The sequence below is a fragment of the Jaculus jaculus genome, chromosome 11 (assembly GCF_020740685.1).
Source record: "Jaculus jaculus isolate mJacJac1 chromosome 11, mJacJac1.mat.Y.cur, whole genome shotgun sequence".
NCBI lineage: Eukaryota > Metazoa > Chordata > Mammalia > Rodentia > Dipodidae > Jaculus > Jaculus jaculus.
This window is the reverse complement of record NC_059112.1, coordinates 80,298,243-80,316,340: the sequence shown is the minus strand read 5'-3', so window position 1 is coordinate 80,316,340 and position 18,098 is coordinate 80,298,243. Positions and strand designations below refer to the sequence as shown.

The 18,098-nt window shown below is 42.1% G+C and overlaps 1 protein-coding gene across 1 annotated transcript in view; it reads left to right on the top strand.

The window, feature by feature from the left end:
* The window catches only part of Lrrc34 (leucine rich repeat containing 34), a 37,491-nt gene extending 22,218 nt beyond the window's left edge, over window positions 1–15,273 (top strand). Inside the window, exons 8-11 of the mRNA XM_045161274.1 lie at window positions 4,496–4,650; window positions 7,124–7,279; window positions 9,078–9,204; window positions 14,667–15,273. Coding sequence (XP_045017209.1) covers window positions 4,496–4,650; window positions 7,124–7,279; window positions 9,078–9,204; window positions 14,667–14,870 — 642 coding nt within the window. The 3' untranslated portion in view covers window positions 14,871–15,273. The remainder of the gene's footprint in view (window positions 1–4,495; window positions 4,651–7,123; window positions 7,280–9,077; window positions 9,205–14,666) is intronic.
* Window positions 15,274–18,098: the final 2,825 nt, after the last annotated feature.

Genomic DNA, 18,098 nt, shown 5'->3' with positions numbered 1-18,098 from the left:
ATTTCATTAACTGTGTTCTTCATTGCTAGTAATTCTGACTGGTTTTTCTTTATTATTTCTATTTCTCTATTTATGTCTTCTATTGCCTTCTTTATTTCATTAAATTGGTGTCCTGCCTCTTCTTTGATTCCTTTGATTTCCTCTTTGATTTCCTCTTTGATTTCTTCTTTGATTGTTTTCATGTGTTCTTTGACCTCTTTGATCATATTTATAATTATTCTTTTGAACTCTTTCTCAGGCATTTCCTCTAACTCTTTCTCACTGGAGGACATTTCTGATGCATTAATACTTTTAGGTGGATTTATATCGTCTTGCTTTTTAGTGTTTCTTGTGTTATAATGTATATATTTTTGCATCTTGGATTAAGTTAATGCTTGGATTTTCTAGCTAGCTGTGTATTCTTAGCTGTATCAATTGATTTGATGTAATATATTTTCAGGGTAGGACCTTAAGGTATTAGGTGTGGCTCTTAAGACTCTCAGAGTATCTACAAAGATGTTCTTAGGGGTTGAGTTTCCCTGCTATAGGAGTATTCAAGCAGGCTGAGTGGAATAATATACTGGTAGATTCTAAAATTTAGCTAAACACTGTACCCATTCCATCAAAAACAGCCCCGAGTATGTATGCAAGAGTAGTTATTATAATGACCAGATCCTCTATCAACAAAGAGGTTTAGATTTCTGGTCTGTTGAGGTATCCAAGTCAGCTTGTGACCAAGTGAGACCCTTCCCTGGTGCAATCCCAGTTACCTTGGGTGATTGTGGTCTCAGTCAAGTTGCTGCCTGGGTCGTCGGGCTGCTGTTCTGATTTCTGGAGCTGGGCACTTGCTTTTCCTACGGGGCAAACTGAGCTGCTGCTGCCGCCTCTGCAGCTGTTGTAGGTGCCACCCCCGGAGCCCCCACCGCTGCTGAAGCTGCCATTGCCGTGTCCACCGCTGCTGCTCACCCCGAAGCCGCTGCTGCGGGATCTGTCACCACTGCCGCTCCTGGGTCCGCTGCTGCTGGGGCCACTGGTACCGGTGCTGGAGCCGCTGAAGTTGCTGCCGAATTCTGCTCCTGCTTGGGTCCCGCCGTCAGCCCAAGTTGGCGTGGCCGGGTCCCGGGCCGCTGCTGTGTTCGCTGGAGCTGGGTTCAGGCGGCAGGGGAGGGGAGGGAGCCGCGGCTGCTCTGGTTGTATCGCTTCTCCACGTGTGCTTTTACCTCGCGGTCTGCTCCTCCCTCCGTTGCTCGCTGCCGCTCTGCCCTCACGTTTCCCGAGTTGCGGAGAGCGCGGTGTGAGGGGAAAATCCCGCACCTGGCTTGTCCTGTGGCTCGAGCCGAGAGTCCGGCGGTTTTCTGCCGCTCCGCGGTTGCGGCGGGTAGCCGAGCCGCCCCGGAGCCGCTGTTCCCGCCTGTGCAGGCTCTGGATGCTCTATAACTCTTCCACTTCTCCGCTGCCGCCTCAACTTCCTATACACCTCACTTTTTAGTAAAAGTGTGTATTTTGCTGAGTTTTTTTTGGTCTTTCTCCCCCCAGGCTGCTTTGGCGTGGTACCTACGCCGCCATCTTAACCGGAAGTCCTGTTTATTTATTTTTTTGAAAGTGACAGAGAAAGAGGCAGAGAGAGAGAGAGGAGAGACAGTGGGCACACCAGGGCCTCCAGCCACTGCAAACGAACTCCAGATGCATGTGCCCCCTTGTGCATCTGGCTAATGTGGGTCCTGGGCAATCAAGCCTCAAACCGGGGTCCTTAGGCTTCACAGGCAAGCGCTTAACCACTAAGCCATCTCTCCAGCCCTCTTCCAAGACTTCTTTAACATCCCTTTCAGTGGCTTTCTCCTCTACCAGTTGTAAAAAAACAACTTAGGAAGGAAGAACACATTCTAATACTGGTCTAAACAGATCTAATAGAAGTGTCCAAAGCATTTTATGTAATTCAGTGAACCTACAAGTTGATATTCAAATAAAATTTGTACTTTTAAAGTTCAAAGCATTGGGTTAGAAAGATAACTCAGCAGTTAAAGGCACTTTCCTGCAAAGCCTGATGGCCCCAGTTTAGTTCCCCAATAAAGCCAGATATACAAAGATGGCACATACATCTGGAGTTCTTTGCAGAGGAAGAGGCCCTGGTGTGCCCATTCTCTCTCTCCTTAAAAATAAAATGTCTTTTTAAATAATATTAGGCTGAGCATAGTGGCGTATTATGCCTTTAGTCCCAGTACTTGGGTAGCCAAGGTAGGAGGATCACCATGGGTTTGAGGACCCCCCCTGAGATTGCATAGTGAATCCCAGGTCAGCTTGGGCTAGAATGAGACCCTATGTCTAAAAAGAGAAACAAACAATAAAAAAGATTGATCAGGGGCTGGAGAGATGGCTTAACAGTTAAACGCTTCCTGTGAAGCCTAAGGACCCCGGTTCGAGGCTTGATTCTCCAGGACCCACATTAGCCAGATGCACAAGGGGGCGCACGCGTCTGGAGTTTGTTTGCAGTGGCTGGAAGCCCTGGCGTGCCCATTCTCTCTCTCTCTATCTGCCTCTTTCTGTCTCTGTCACTCTCAAATAAATAAATAAAAATGAACAAAAAAAATTTTTTTAATTAAAAAAAAAGATTGTTCAGGGCTGGAGAGATGGCTTAGCAGTTAAGCACTTGCCTATAAAGCCTGAGGACCCCAGTTCCAGGCTCCATTTCCCAGTACCCATGTAAGCTAGATGCACAAGGTGGCACATGTATCTGGAGTACGTTTTCAGTGGCTGGAGGCCCTGGTGCACCCATTCTCTCTATATATATATCTCTGTGTCATTCTCAAATAAGTAACAAAAAAATTAAAAAAGATTGTTCAAAGCAGAGAGAGAATGGGAACACCAGAGCCTCTAGCCACTGCAAATGAACTCCAGATGCATGCACCACTTTGTGTATCTGGCTTTATGTGTGTACTAGGGAATTGAACCTGGGTCATTAGGATTTGCAGGCAAGTACTTAACTACTGAAACATATTTCCATCCCCTCTTTTCAGCCCTTTTTGTTTTGTTTTCTTTTTTGAGGGAGGGTCTCACTGACCTGGAATTCACTATGTACTCTCAGGGTGGCCTCGAGCTCATGGTGAATCCTCCTACCTCTGCCTCCTTGGGTGCTGGGATTAAAAGCATGTGCCGCCATGCCTGGCCTAATATTATTTATTTATGTGTTTGAGAGAGAGAAAGAGAAAGGAAGGAAGGGAGGAAGACAGAAAGAGAAAGAAACAGAGAGAATGGGTGCACCAGAACCTCTAGCTACTGCAAATGAACTCCAGCGCATGCGTCACCATGTGCATCTGGCTTATATGGGTCCTGAGGAATCAAACGTGGGTCTGATGTATATTTATTTATAAGAGAGAGACAATGGGCATGCCAAGGTCTCTAACCACTGCAAACAAACTCCAGATGCATGCACCATTATGTGCTTATATGAGAGCTGGGGAGTTGAACCTGGGTCCTTTGGCTTTGCAGGCAAGCACCTTAAACACTAAGCCTTTCTCCAGCCCTGGCCCTGTCTTTTTTGAAGCTGGGTCTCACTCTACTCCTGACTGACCTGGAATTTAGCCCCAGGCTGGCCTCAAACTCATAGTGATCCTCTTGTCTGTTCCTCCAGAGTTGTTGGAATTAAAAGTGTGTGCCACCATGCCTGGCTACAAAGCTCCTTAAATAATTTAAAATTACCTCACTGTTTCCCTTTAGTATAATTGAGAATCAACCACATTTTAAGCTCTACTTTTCATATTTGAAAATGTGTCTATCTATATTGGTTTTTTGAGGTAGGGTTTCATTCTAGCTCAGGCTGACCTGGAAATCACTATATAGTCTCAGGGTGGCATCGAAGTCTTGGCGATCCTACCTCCGCCTCTCAAGTGCTGGATTAAAGGTATGTGCCACCAGGAGAGATGGCCTAGTGGTTCAGACACTTGCCTGCAAAGCCTAAAGACACAGGTTCGATTCCCAGTACCCGTGTAAATCAGATACACAAAGTGGTGCGTGTGTCTGGAATTCGTTTGCTGTGGCTAGAGACCCTAGCACACACATTTCTTTCTTTCTGTCAAATAAATAATTTTTTTAAGGAGCTAACTTAAAAATAAGCATTTGAGCTGAGCATGGTGGCATGCACTTTTAATCCCAGCTCTCGAGAGGCTAAGGTAGGAGGATTGCTGTGAGTTCAAGGCCAGTCTGAGACTAATTCCAGGTCAGTCTGGGCTATAGCAAAACCCTGCCTCGAAAAACCAAAAAGAAAGAAAGAAAGAAAAGAAAAAAGAAAAAGAAAGGAAGAAAGAGCATGTGAGCCGGGTATGTTTAATCCTAGCACTTGGAAAACTAAGGGAGAAGGATCACCCTGAGTTCAAAGCCACCTTGAGACTACATAGTGAATTCCAGGTTAGTCTGGGCTAGTGAGATAACCCCTACCCCCAAAAAAGAATGTGTTTGGAATGGACATAATTTTAAAACTATACTTTAGAAACAAGATTGTATCTGTTTTGTTTTGTTCTAGGAAGAGTCTACAGTCCATATAGGCCACATGTTGAAAGAAAATCACTTCCTTATTGAATTACACATGTGTAAACATGATATAAAAAATTATGGTATGCAACAGTTATGTGATGCACTGTATCTGAACTGCAGCCTACGCTACCTTGATGTCAGCTGGTAAGCGACAATTTACATATGGCAATTCAAAAGTTAAGTCATGAGGATAATCTATATGAGTATTCACACTATGTGGGATTCACTTGTTAGACACTATTTTCTATTTTTTAACTTTTCATTGGCAACTTCTATAAATAGTCAATGTACCTTAATCTTAATCCCCTTCTTTCACCATCCTTTCCCCCCTTCCAAATCTCCCCTCCATTGAATCCCTTCTTTTTTCCAATTATTCTCACTTTGATTTTTGTGTCATTGTTTTTCCCTTCTATGATGTAAGTCTTATGTAGGTGGTGTCAGCCACTGTAAGGTCATGAATATCTAGGCCACTTTGTGTCTAGAAGATAGCATTGTAAGCACTCCTCCCTTTGTTTGGCTTTTACATTCTTTCCACCTTTTCTGCAGTGGTTCCTAAGCCTTGGAGGATATGTCAGAGATTTCTTACTTAGTGCTGAACACTCGACTGTGCCCTCTTCCTTCTGTCTCTCTTCTAGTTCTCTCTGCTTGCAAATAAATATTTACCACATCTCATTGTCCATCAGTTGAAGGGCATCTAGGCCACTTCCACTTCATGGCTATTGTGAAGAGAGCAGCAATAAACATGACTGAAAAGTATCTCTGTAGTCTGAGGCCTTAGGGTATACGCCAAATAGTGGTATAGCTGAGATGGAAATTGGACAAAGGAAAATTTAGAAGTCTCTGCCCCAAAGTTATGTCTTATACTGCATTAACTTTTATATTAGTTGTATCCTGTAATGCATATTGTTTTGTGCTGACACTGATGTTTTTATACTATTTAAAGGCCATAATCTGTATTGCAGCCTCTATTACATCTGCTCACTAGTTAACCATTTTTCCTCTGTTTATTTAAAACTTACCTATCGCATACTCAAGGTCTCTGTTATTAGGCTGGGGCTCTGAGAACAGTCATTCTTGAGCTCAGGGTCCAGGCTTTGTAAGAGATTCCCCTGAACCCATGCTATTGTGAAAATAAACTGATTCTCACCCCAGCCTCTGATGTCAGTCCTGTGTACCTTAGTTTCAGCTGGATTATATGGTAAATCTATTTCTAGTTATCTCAGAAACCTCTATATTGATTATATCAGTTTACATTCCCACCAACAATGGAGAAGGGTTCCTCTTTTCCCATCCTCTCTCCAGTATTTATTGCCATTTGTTTTCTTGATGATAGCCATTGTGGCAGAACTGAGATGCAGTCTCAGAAGTTTTAATTTGCATTTCCTTGATGGCTAAAGATATAGAAGTTGGTTTTATATGTTTATTGGCTATCTATATTTCTTCTTTTGAGAATTCATATTAAGTTTCAAAGCTCATTAAAATTTTTTTTTTTTTTTTTTTTTGAGGTAGGATCTTACTCTAGCTCAGGTTTTTTTTTTCTCAAGGTAGGGTTTCACGCTAGTCCATGCTGACCTGGAATTTACTATGTAGTCTCAGGGTGGCCTCAAACTCACAGTGATCCACCTACCTCTGCCTCCCGAGTGCTGGGATTAAAGACGTACACCACCACGCCCGGCTCCAGGTTAACCTGGATCTCACTGTGTAGTCCCAAGTTGGCCTTGAAATCATGACAATCCTAGCTCTGCCTCCTGAGTGCTGGAATTTTAAAGGCATGCACAACCATACCAGGGTTAAATTTTATTTTATGCATTTTGAAACATAGAGATAGAGGGGAGAGAGAGAGAGAGAAAATGAGAATGGGCATGCCAGGGACCCTAGCCATTGCAAATGAACTCCAGATGCATGGACCACTTTGTGCATCTGGATACTGGGGAATTAAATCCTGGTCATTAGGCTTTGTAGGCAAGTACCTCAACCACTGAGCCTTCTCTCCAGTCCTGAAAGTTATTTATTTATTTTGGTTTTTCGAGGTAGGGTCTCACTCTAGTCCAGGCTGATCTGGAATTCACTCTGTAGTCTCAGGGTGGCCTTGAACTCACAGCGATCCTCCTACCTCTGCCTCCCGAGTGCTGGGACTAAAGGCGTGCGCCACCATGCCCGGCCCAAAAGTTTATTTTTGGTTAATTTCTCCTTTAGTTTTTTTGAGTTCATTGTATTTCCTGGATATTAATCCTGTCAGATGTATAGCTGGCAAAGATTTTCTCCCATTCTGTAGGTTGCCTCTTTGCTTTATTCAGTGTCCTTTGCTGTACAAAAGCTTTATAATTTCATAAGTCCCAGTGGATGATTTTGACACTATTTTCAATAACGGGAAAGTATAAACACTGTTGTCAACCTTATATCCTAAGCTTTAATATATATTCAATAAGTTTATATTATATCTTGTAATTACAACTTCAGTGAGCAAGTTAATTATGCTAACCAGAATGGGTATTTTATAGTGAATTTTCATTTTTTTCTTAGAAGAATTGTTTACTATATATTTTCAAGTCTTACTATTAATATAAGAACAATACTTTTTATTTTAAAATATTATTAAATATTTTTTCTTCCCCAGCAATAAAATAACTCGTGATGGAATGGTACACTTGGCTGAGGTACTGAAAAGGAACACTACCCTGGAAGTAATAGACCTTTCTTTTAACAGAATAGAAGATGCGGGAGCAGTCTATCTCAGTGAAACCCTCCATTCCCACAACAGGAGTCTCAAAGCGTTAGTATGGTATACCACTTAATCAAAATAACAAACCTCAAATCATTTACTTAATAATGACGAAATGTTGCTGGGCATGGTGGCACACGCCTTTAGTCCCAGCACTCGGGAGGCAGAGGTAGGAGGATCGCTGTGAGTTCAAGGCCACCCTGAGACTCCATAGTGAATTCCAGGGCAGCTTGGACTAGAGTGAGACCCTACCTCGAAAAACCAAAATAATAATAAATAAATAAAAATAAAAACAATGAAATGTCAAGATTCAGTTTCTAAATCTCACTGTATTAAGTTATAGTAAACATTTAATTTCTCTTAACATCTTATGGGCTGGAGAGATGGCTTAATGGTTAACGCACTTGCTGGCATAGCCAAAGGACCAAGGTTCAATTCCCCAGTACCGACACACACATGAAGCCAGATGCACAGGGTGGCACAAGCATCTATAGTTTGCTTGCAGTGGCTGTAGACCCTGGAAACCCATTCTCTCTCTAAATAAATTAAATAAATAAAAATAACATCTTAGAAATTATCTAGTCAGGTGTGGTGGTGCATGCCTTTAATCCCAGCACTCAGGAGGCAGAGGTAGCAGGATCACTGTGTGTCTGAGGCCACCCTCTACATAGTAAATTCCAAGTCAGCCTGGGCTAGAGTGAGACCCTACTTCGAAAAAACAAAACAAAATGAGACTGATTCTAGGAGTAACTGCTTATTAAAATTAGTGAAAAATTCTTATTGCTTATTTATCTTAAATTCCAACAAAATTTTACATATTCAATATGATAAAGACTTTTATTTGTAGTCTACATAAGCAGATTTCCTAGGTACATGAACCATTCCATAAGAAAACAAGATTCTTTTTCTTTTTCTTTTTTTTTGGGTGGGGGGGAGGTTTCGAGGAAGCATCTCATTCTGGCCCAGGTGGACCTTGAATTAACATTGTAGTCTCAGGGTGGCCTTGAATTCATGGTGATCCTCTTTACCTCTGCCTCCCAAGTGCTGGGATTAAAGGTGTGTGCCACCACACACGGCCAAGTTTCTTGAATTAAAGAAATTATCTGGTTAATATTTTGATCACAACATTAAAACATGTTAAAGAACAGTGCAGAGACCATACAAAGGAAGAGGTTTTAGAGCTGGAGAGATGACTTAGTAGTTAAAGGTGCTTGCTTGCAAAGACTGACAGTCCAGATTCCATTCCCCAGGAACCATGTAAAGCCAGACCCACAAAGTTTGTTCACTGTGGCAAGAGGCCGTGGTGTGTCCTCTCACTCCCTGTGTCTCACTATATTGAAGAAAGTGGGAATTTTTTGGAGGGGAGGGTTGTTTCTTCCTTTTTTCAAGGTAGGGTCTTGCTCTAGCCCAGGCTGACCTATAATTCACTATGTAGTCTCAGAGTGGCCTCAAATTGAGGCAATGATCCTACCTCTGCCTCCCAAGTGTTGGGACTAAAGGTGTGTACCGCCATGCCCGATTTTTTTGGTTTTCAAGGCCGGGCATCCCTCTAGTCCAGTTTGACCTGGAACTCAAGGCCATCCTCCAAACTCTGCCTTCCGAGTGCTGGGATTAAAGGCATGTGTCACCATGCCAGGCAAGAAAATGGTTTTAATAAATGTTGCTGCACCCAGGTATGGTGGTGCATGCCTTTAATCCCAGCATTCAGGAGGATGGAGTAGGAGGATCTCTGAGTTCAAGGCCAGCCTGAGACTAATTCCAGGTCAGCCAGGGCTAGAACAAGACCCTGCCTAGAAAAACAAAAACAAAAAATAAATGCTGGTGTTAACTTGGTCATTCTTTCCTACAGACTATCTGTAGCCAGTAACCAGATCAAGGGAGAAGGACTGGTTGCACTTTCACAGTCAATGAAAACAAATCCCACGTTATCACATATCTATATTTGGGGAAACAAATTTGATGAGGCTACATGTGTGGTAAGTTTTTTTTCTTTAATAAAGGTTTTATTCTGGGCTCTTTTTTGTAACCTCAACACAGGTTTCTTTTAGAAATGGTTTCCAAGCCCAGTGTGGTCATGCATGCCTTTAATCCCAGCACTTGGGAGGCAGAGGTAGGAGGATCACTGTGAGTTCAAGGCCCCCTTGAGACTGTGAATGCCAGATCAACCTGGGCAAGTGAGAGAGACCCTACTTCAGAAAACAAAACAAAAATAAATAAATAAGAAATGGTTTCCAAATATGGTGAGAAAATATTGTTTTAGTACTTTGAATTTAAGTCCTAAAGATTTGCTACAAGAAAGTTTATGGTAAAAAAAAAAAAAAAAAAAACAAAATGATACCAGATGCCACATAATTAAAGATCATTTATTATAGTTCCAATATCTCCAAAATAGAAAAATAAAAAATCACAATTAGGGCTGGAGAGATGGCTTAGTGGTTAAGGCATTTGCCTGTGAAGCCAAAGGACCCAAGTTCAATTCACCAGGACCCACACAGGCCAGGTGCACCAGAGGCACATGCATCTGGAGTTTGTTTGCAGTGACTAGAGGCCCTGGTGTGCCCATTCTCTGTCTCCTGTCTCCCTGCTTACAAATAAATAAAATTTTTAAAAATATATTTAAAAACACAATTAATTTGATGTAACAAAATTTCCAACCTGCTCCAAGGAAATATACCAAGGTTAAGAATTAGACTTCAGCTGCCAGAGTATTTGGTATATTGCTCATAGAAAGCCTAAGATCCTTTATATTACTTTTGTTTTCTTTCTTTTTTTTAAGAGAGAGAAGGAAAGAGTAAGAATGAATGGGCATGCCATGGCCTCCAGCCACTGCAAATGAACTCCAGACACATGCAGCACCTTGTGCATCTGGCTTACATGGGTCCTGGGAAATCAAGCCTGGGTCCTTTGGCTTTCCAGGCAAGCACCTTAACCCTTCCAGCCCCCCTTTATATTACTTTTGAAACAAAATGCATCGTAACTCTTTCAATTTGGAAATGAAGAAAAAAAGTGTAAATTAAAATGTAAAAAGATGGGCATGATGGTGTGTACTTTTAGATACAGCACTCTGGAGGCAGAGGTAGGATCACTGTGAATTCGAGGCCAGCCTGAAACTACAAAGTGAGTTCCAGGTCAGCCTAAGCTAGAGTGAGACCCTACCTTGGGGGGGGGGGGGGAATTACAAGAGGACTAACTAAAATCCTACCACAAACAGGGTAATAAAATATGCAGTACTGTCTAAAAACCACCCATCATTAAAAAAAAAAAAAAATCCATATCCTTCCCTTAATAGTTCTTTGCAATGAAACCAAAAGCAATGAAAAATTAAAGCAGAAAGCAAACCAAACTTAAAGTCTTTTTAAAAAAAATTTTTTTTGTTATTTATTTATTTATTTATTTGAGAGTGACAGAGAGGAGGAGAGAGAGAGAGAGAGAGAATGGGCACGCCAGGACTTCCAGCCACTGCAAACGAACTCCACACACGTGCGCCCCCTTGTGCATCTGGCTAACATGGGTCCTGGGGAATTGAGCCTCGAACCAGGGTTCTTAGGCTTCACAGGCAAGCGCTTAACTGCTAAGCCATCTCTCCAGCCCCAAACTTAAAATCTTTTGATGTCCATAAACAAAAACAAAACAAAAAAGCCAGGAGTGGTAGTGCATAATCTCAGCACTCGGGAGACAGAGGTAGGAGGATCTCCATGAGTTCAAGACCACCTTGAGACTACATGATGAATTTTAGGTCAGCCTGGGCTAGAGTGAGACCCTACCTCAAAAAAAAAAAACAAAAAAAAACCTTTTGTTCAAATTTTTACCTGACAAAGCAGTTCATTAGATGCCCTTACATGGACACCAAGAATCTATGATATATATGAGAAACATTCTACAATAGAGGGGGCTGGAGCGATGGCATAGTAGCTAAGGCTGCAAATCCAAAGGACCCAGGCTCAAATCTCCTGGACCTATGTAAGCCAGATACACAGGGTGGCACATGCGTCAGGAGTTCATTTGCAGTGCCTTACAGCACTGGTGTGCTCATTCTCTCTCTCAAATAAATAAATAAAATATAAATTTTTTTAAAGGGGCTGGAGAGATGGCTTAGCAGTTTAGGCGCTTGCCTGCAAAGCTGAAGGATGCATGTTCAGTTCCTTAGTACCCACATAAGCCAGATGCATAAGGGGGCACATGCACCTGGAGTTTTTTTGCAGTGGCTAGAAGCCCTGGTATACACATACACTGTCTATCTTCCTCTCTCTGTTTTAAAATAAATAAAATATTTAATTTTTGTTGTTGTTGTTTTGTTTTTCGAGGTAGAGTCTCACTCTAGCCCAGGCTGACCTGGAATTCACTTTGGAGTCTCAGGATGGCCTCGAACTCACGTTGATCCTCCTACCTCTGCCTTCCGAGTGCTAGGATTAAAGGTGTGCACCACCACACCCAGCTATATGTATAATGTTTTTTTTAACTTGGGAGACAGAGGTAGGAAGATCATATATATATATATATGAATATACATATATATTCATATGTATGTATGTATGTATGTATGTATGTGGGAGTTAAGGCTGGAGAGATGGCTTAGCAGTTAAGGTGTATGCCTGCAAAGCCTAAGGACCCAGGTTCCATTCTCCAGATCCCACCTAAGCCAGATGCACATGGTGGCGCCTGCGTCTGGAGTTTGTTTGAAGTGGCCGGAAGCCCTGGCAGGCCCATTCTCACTCTTATCCCCCCCCCAACCGTTTCTAATAAATAAATAAGTCTTTAAAAAAAAAAAAACTTCTTAAAAAGAGGAGGTAATAGAGGGCTAGAGTGACAGCTTAGCATTTAAGGTGTTTGCCTGGGAAAGCCTAAGGACCCAGGTTCAAGTCCCCAGTACCCATGCAAGCCAGATGCACAAGGTGGCATATACTTGTGGAGTTCGTTTGCAGTGGCTAGAGGCCCTGGTGCGCCTGTTCTAAGTAGATAAATAAATAACCAAAAATTAAAATACCACCAACTTCTTTAATACAAAAATTACTTTTCCAAATATCTATTTAAATTTATTTCCTTTATTTCTTTCTTTAACAAATAAAAATTAGGGCTGGAGGGATGGCTTAGCAGTTAAGGCATTTGCCTGCAAAGCCAAAGGACCCAGGTTTGATTCCCCAGGACCCACATTAGCCAGATGCACTAGGGGGCGCACGTGTCTGGAGTTCGTTTGCAGTGGCTAGAGGCTCTGGTGTGCCCATTCTCTCACTCGCTCTCCCTCTTTCTCTGTCAAATAAATAAAATATTTTAAAAATTAATTAATTAATTAAAATTAAAGAAGAATTGAACCTGGGCATGGTAGTACACACTTTTAATCCCAGAATTCTGGAGGCAGAAATAAGATTGCTGTGAGTTCAAGGCCAGCCTGGGACTACAAAGTGAGTTCTAGGTCAGTCTGGGCTATGGTGAGACCCTACCTTGAAAGAACCAATAACAATATTATATATAATAATAATACTAAAATAAAATTAAAAGTTGAGTGGGCTGGGGAGATGGCTCAGCCTTTAAATGCACTTGCTTACAAAACCTGCCAGTCTGGGCTGTCCAGCACCCATGTAAAGCAGGATGTATAAAGTAGCTTTCTGGGGCTGGAGAGATGAGTTGGTGGTTAAGCACTTGCCTGTGAAGCCTAAGGGCCCCAGTTCAAGGTTTGATTCCCCAGGACCCACGTAAGCCAGATGCACAAGGGAGTGCATGCGTCTGGAGTTCGTGTGCAAGGGCTAGAGGCCCTGGCATGCCCATTCTCTCTATCTGCCTCTCTCTGTCACTGTTTAAAAATATTTTATTTATTTGTTTGAGAGCGAGAGGAAGGGGAGAGAGAGAGAGAGAGAGAAAATGGGTGCACAAATGAACTCCAGATGCATGTACCACCATATCTGGCTTATGTGGGTCCTGGGAAATCGAACCTGGGTCCTTTGGATTTGCAAACAAGCGCCTTAACCACTAAGCCATCTCTCCAGCCCTGTCACTCTTAAATAAATAATACAAATAAATAAATAAAAGTGGCTTTCTGGCATTCCTTTGGTGAGATTCTAGTGTGTGTGCACACATACAAAATTAAAGTAACTGTCTAACACTACTTAGTACTTATACTTTCTTAGCCTAAACATGACTTCAGGGGGTTCTTGAATTCCATACAACTAAGTCCAAACATCAGTTTGTTTTTGACCCTATCATCAACTTTGTATGGTGGGGTGGGAAGAGTCTCCTAGGCTGGCCTTGAACTTGTGATCTTCCTGCCTCAGCCTCCAGAGTGTGGGATTACAGACATAAACCACCATGCCTAGCTCAATCATCACTTTTTTTTTTTTGCATGTGCAGAGGGTATGTGTACAGCGTAGTGACTGCACATATGTGTGCAGGTGCACACACGTATATGTGTACCCTATGCTCGTGTGGAAACCACAAAACATCAGGCATCCTTTTATTGCTCATTTGCATACTTCCTTGAGATGGGGTGATTCCCCTCACTCTCTCAGCTAGCCCAGATATGTTTTGGTCTTTTCCTTCACCCCACAAATTCACAGATCTATATTTAACCATGTCCAGCTCTTTATGTGGGTTGAATTTGGCAGTTTCCTGCCTTAGAGGCCCTTGTTCTCTTGTTTAAACTCCTAACTGCTGAGGCATTTCTCTAGCTAAATCCTTTTTTTTTTTTTTTTTCTTTTTTTTGGTCAAGGTAGGGTCTCATTCTAGCCCATGCTGACTTGGAATTCACTCTGTAGTCCCAGGCTGGCCTCGAAATCACAGCGATCCTTACTTCTGCCTCCTGAGTGCTGGGATTAAAGACATGTGCCACCATGTTTGGCCCAAATCTTTTTTTTTTTTTTTTTTTTGGTTTTTCAAGGTAGGGTCTCACTCTGGTCCAGGCTGATCTGGAATTAACTCTGTAGTCTCAGGGTGGCCTTGAACTCATGGCGATCCTCCTACCTCTGCCTCCCAAATGCTGGGATTAAAGGTGTATGCCACCATGCCCGGCTCCAAATCTTATTTTTGAAAAGCATATAAATCAACTCTCTAGAGCTTGAAAAATGTGACTGTGGGTTCTCTGATTTGCAGAATTGGTAATATAATTAACTTAAGGATTCACAACATGTGTTGTACATTAAAAATATGCCTATTGGGTCATGGTGGCACACATCTTTAATTCCAGCACTCAGGAGGCTGAAACCCTACTTTGAAACAAAACAAAACCAGAAAGCCTCATACATGAAAAACTTAGAAATATTTTTGCAGTAAAATTATGTGGAACTAAATAAACAAAATCTGCAATACCTGGAAAACATTAAAATTCAATAATATTCAAATGTCTTATTAAACTAAAATAGCACAGCTAAATTGAATATTTACATTTGCCAAATAACTACAGTAAATTGAGTAAGATATTCTTAATGACAGTTTTTCCTAAAAACCCTAGGCATATTCAGATTTAATACAAAGTGGCCGGCTGAACCCAGACCACACCGATGTGGAGCCGTATGTGGTGGATGAGCACGTGTATCTTGCGGAAGTCTCCAATGGCCTTAAAAGGCATTATTACTGGACACCAACTTTTGGAGACACTTACGTTCCTTCATCAAGTGCAGGCTTTGCTCTTGTTCCAGTAGGTCAACACCTCTGAAAAACAAGCTCTAAAATACATTTCTTGTTATGTTTAAGAGATTAATATTTGATAGGATATTTTTCTTTCATAAACTAGAACATAACTTTTACCAAATGCATACAACTTTGTGTAGCATCCTGCTGTGGCCCAGGCTGACCTGGAATTTACTATGTACTCTCAGGGTGGCTTCGACCACATAGTGATCCTCCTACCTCTGCCTCCCAAGTGCTGGGATTAAAGACCTGGACCATCAAACATACACAACTTTGTATAGCTGTTCACCATGGAAAACTTTTTTTTTCAACTAAATTTTATATTACAAAGGCAAAAATTTTAAACCTGAAGAAACCAAGGGATCATATTAATGCTTTTTAAGAATATTTGAGAGAGTTTGTGTATGGGTGTTCCAGGGCCTCTTGCCATTGCAAACAAACTCCAGATGCATTCATCACTTTGTGCATCTGGCTTTATGTGTGTACTGGGGAATTGAACCTGGGCTGGCAAGCTTTGAAAGTAAGCACCTTTCTTTTAATTTATTTGACAGAGAAAGAGGGGAAGTGAGAGAGAGGATGGGTACGCCAGGGCCTCCAGCCACTGCAAATGAACTGCAAACGCATGTGCCCCCTTGTGTATCTGGCTAACATGGGTCCTGGGGTATCAAACCTGAGTCCTTCAGCTTTGCAGGCAAACACCTTAACAGCTAAGCCAACCCTCCAGCACGAAAGCACGCACCTTTAATCTCTAAGCCATCTACTACCTAGCCCCTTAATTCTTTTTATACTGAAAATCTAACCAAGTATTGAAACAGTGTACAAGTAAATGTCACCACAGGTATCTTAACTAAATGCTATTATGAAATGTAGGTTTTAGTGACAAATCCCTAGTGGACCTCAAGAAGGATCAAAGTTCAGAATTCAACAAGTATTTGAGCCAGGCATGGTGGTACATGCCTTTAATCCCAGCACTTGGGAGGCAGAGAGGTAGGAGAATCACCATGAGTTTGAGGCCATCTGGAGACTGCATAGTGAATTCCAGGTCAGCCTGAACTGAGAGCTGAAAAGATGGTTTAGCAGTTAAGGCTCTTGCTTGCAAAGCCTAAGACCTAGGTTTGATTCCCTAGAAGCCTAGAACCCTAGAAGCACATGGTGACGCATGCATATGGAGTTTGTTTGCAGTGGCTAAAGACCCTAACATGCCCATTCTCTCTCTCTTGTCTCTCATATAAATAAAACAAAAAAAAATTTTTTTAAGTATTCAAGGGCTGGAGAGATGACTTAGTGGTTAAGGCACTAGCCTGTGAAGCTTAAGGACAACCATGTTCGACTCTCCAGATCCCACAAAGGTGAGGCAAGTACAAGGTTGCACATGCCCACTAGGTGGCACAGTGTCTGGAGTTCAAATGCCATGGTTGAGGCCCTGGCATAACAATTCTAAAATAAAAATATTCAGCCTAGGCCAGAGTGAGACCCTACCTCAAAAAACAAACAACAAACAAAAAAATTTAAAATAATAAAATAAAAATAAATAAATAAGGCATTTGACATAACCTATTTTACAAGCAGGGCATGGTGGCATATGCCTTTAATCCCAGGACTCAAGAGGTAGAGGCAGGAGGATCGCCTTGAGTTCCAGGACACCCTGAGACTATAAAGTGAATTTCAGTCAGCCTGGGCTACAATGAGACCTTACCTCAAAGAACCCTCCCCCCGCCCCCGCCAAAAAAAAAAAATTACAAAAACAGGGAAATAGGGCATGGTGGTGCACACCTTTAATACCTGCACTTAGGAGGCAGTGGTAGGATTACTGTAAATTGAGAGGCCGGCCTGGAACTAGAGTGAGTATCTGGGCTCAAGTAAGACCCCACCTTGAAAAAAAAAAAAAAAAAGCAAATAAAAACCGTCTTTTTGGGCTGGAGAAACGGTTTAATGGCTAAGGTGCTTGCCTGAGAAGCCAAAGGACCAAGATTTGATTCCCCAGTACCCACTTACGCCAGACACACAGGTGGTACATGCATATGGAGTTTGTTTGCAGTGGCTGGAGGGCCTGGAGCACCCAATCTCTTTCTCTCCCTCCCTCAAATATATGTTTTGTTTTGTTTTTTAAACGACCTCTTCTTGGGCTGGAGATGGTAAAGCGCTTGCCTGCAAAGCTTAACCACCCAGGCTCAATTCCCCTGTACCCACTTAAAGCCAGATGGAACATGGATCTGGAGTTTGTCCGCAGCAGCTGGAAGTGCTGGTGCATCCATTCTCTCTCTGCTTGCAAATACGTTTTTAAACACTTTCTTCTCAGGACTGGAAAGATTTCCCAGTGGTCAAAGCACTTGTTTCTAAAGCCTGATGATTCTCCATGTAAAGCCAGATGCACAAATTGATGCATGCATCTGGAATTCTTTTGTAGTGGCAAGAATAGGTGCAACCCTGGTGCACCCATTCTCTCTTTTTGCAAATTAAAAAAAAAAAAATCCTCTTAGAGATAATCACTGTTCTTACTTCCAATAGTACAGACTACTAGTTTTGCCCATTTTTAAACTTTACATACAACGAAATCACAGTATAGAACTTTTTGCATCTGTGTTCAGCATATTAGTGCAACTCATCCTTGTTGTTTAACATAGCAGTAGTCCATTTTTCACAGCTTTGCATAAATATTCCATCAGCTCCTGGGTAGACGCATACAGGATTCCGGAAAGATACGGCCTTTCAGGCTAAAACAGACACTCAATCCCTTAGCAATGCAATATGTTTCTCAGGCCAGGCCTCGGTCTATTCCTGCATGGTATGGTAGGACCCCAGTTCACATATTGTTGCAAGGAAAGATTCAGAAGACAGCTGAGTCTGCAGTGGGTATGGCATGCGATAAACCTGTATTCTAACCCACACTTGGCTGCTTGAGACAGGAGCAGCTGAGAGAGCCTTAGAGAACTGTCCACACCTGAGAGAACTGAGTTGCGGTCAGCTCAGTTTAGAGCTACCAGGCTCTGACCAAGCTTGGAAAGGCCTGATCATATATTTTGCAGTCCACTGCCTAGTGCAGAGGCGAGGAGGATTCCCAGATGTATCTATTCTGATAGCAGTATATCATATAAGCCCCACTCTTACATGTGGGAAACATTTGAGAGATGACAAAAGTTTTAAAGGGTGTTTTCCTCAAAGATTATGCATCCAAGTTGTTTATTTATTTATTTATTTTTTGAGGTAGAGTCTCACTCTAGCTCAGGCTGACCTAAAATTCACTATGTAGTCC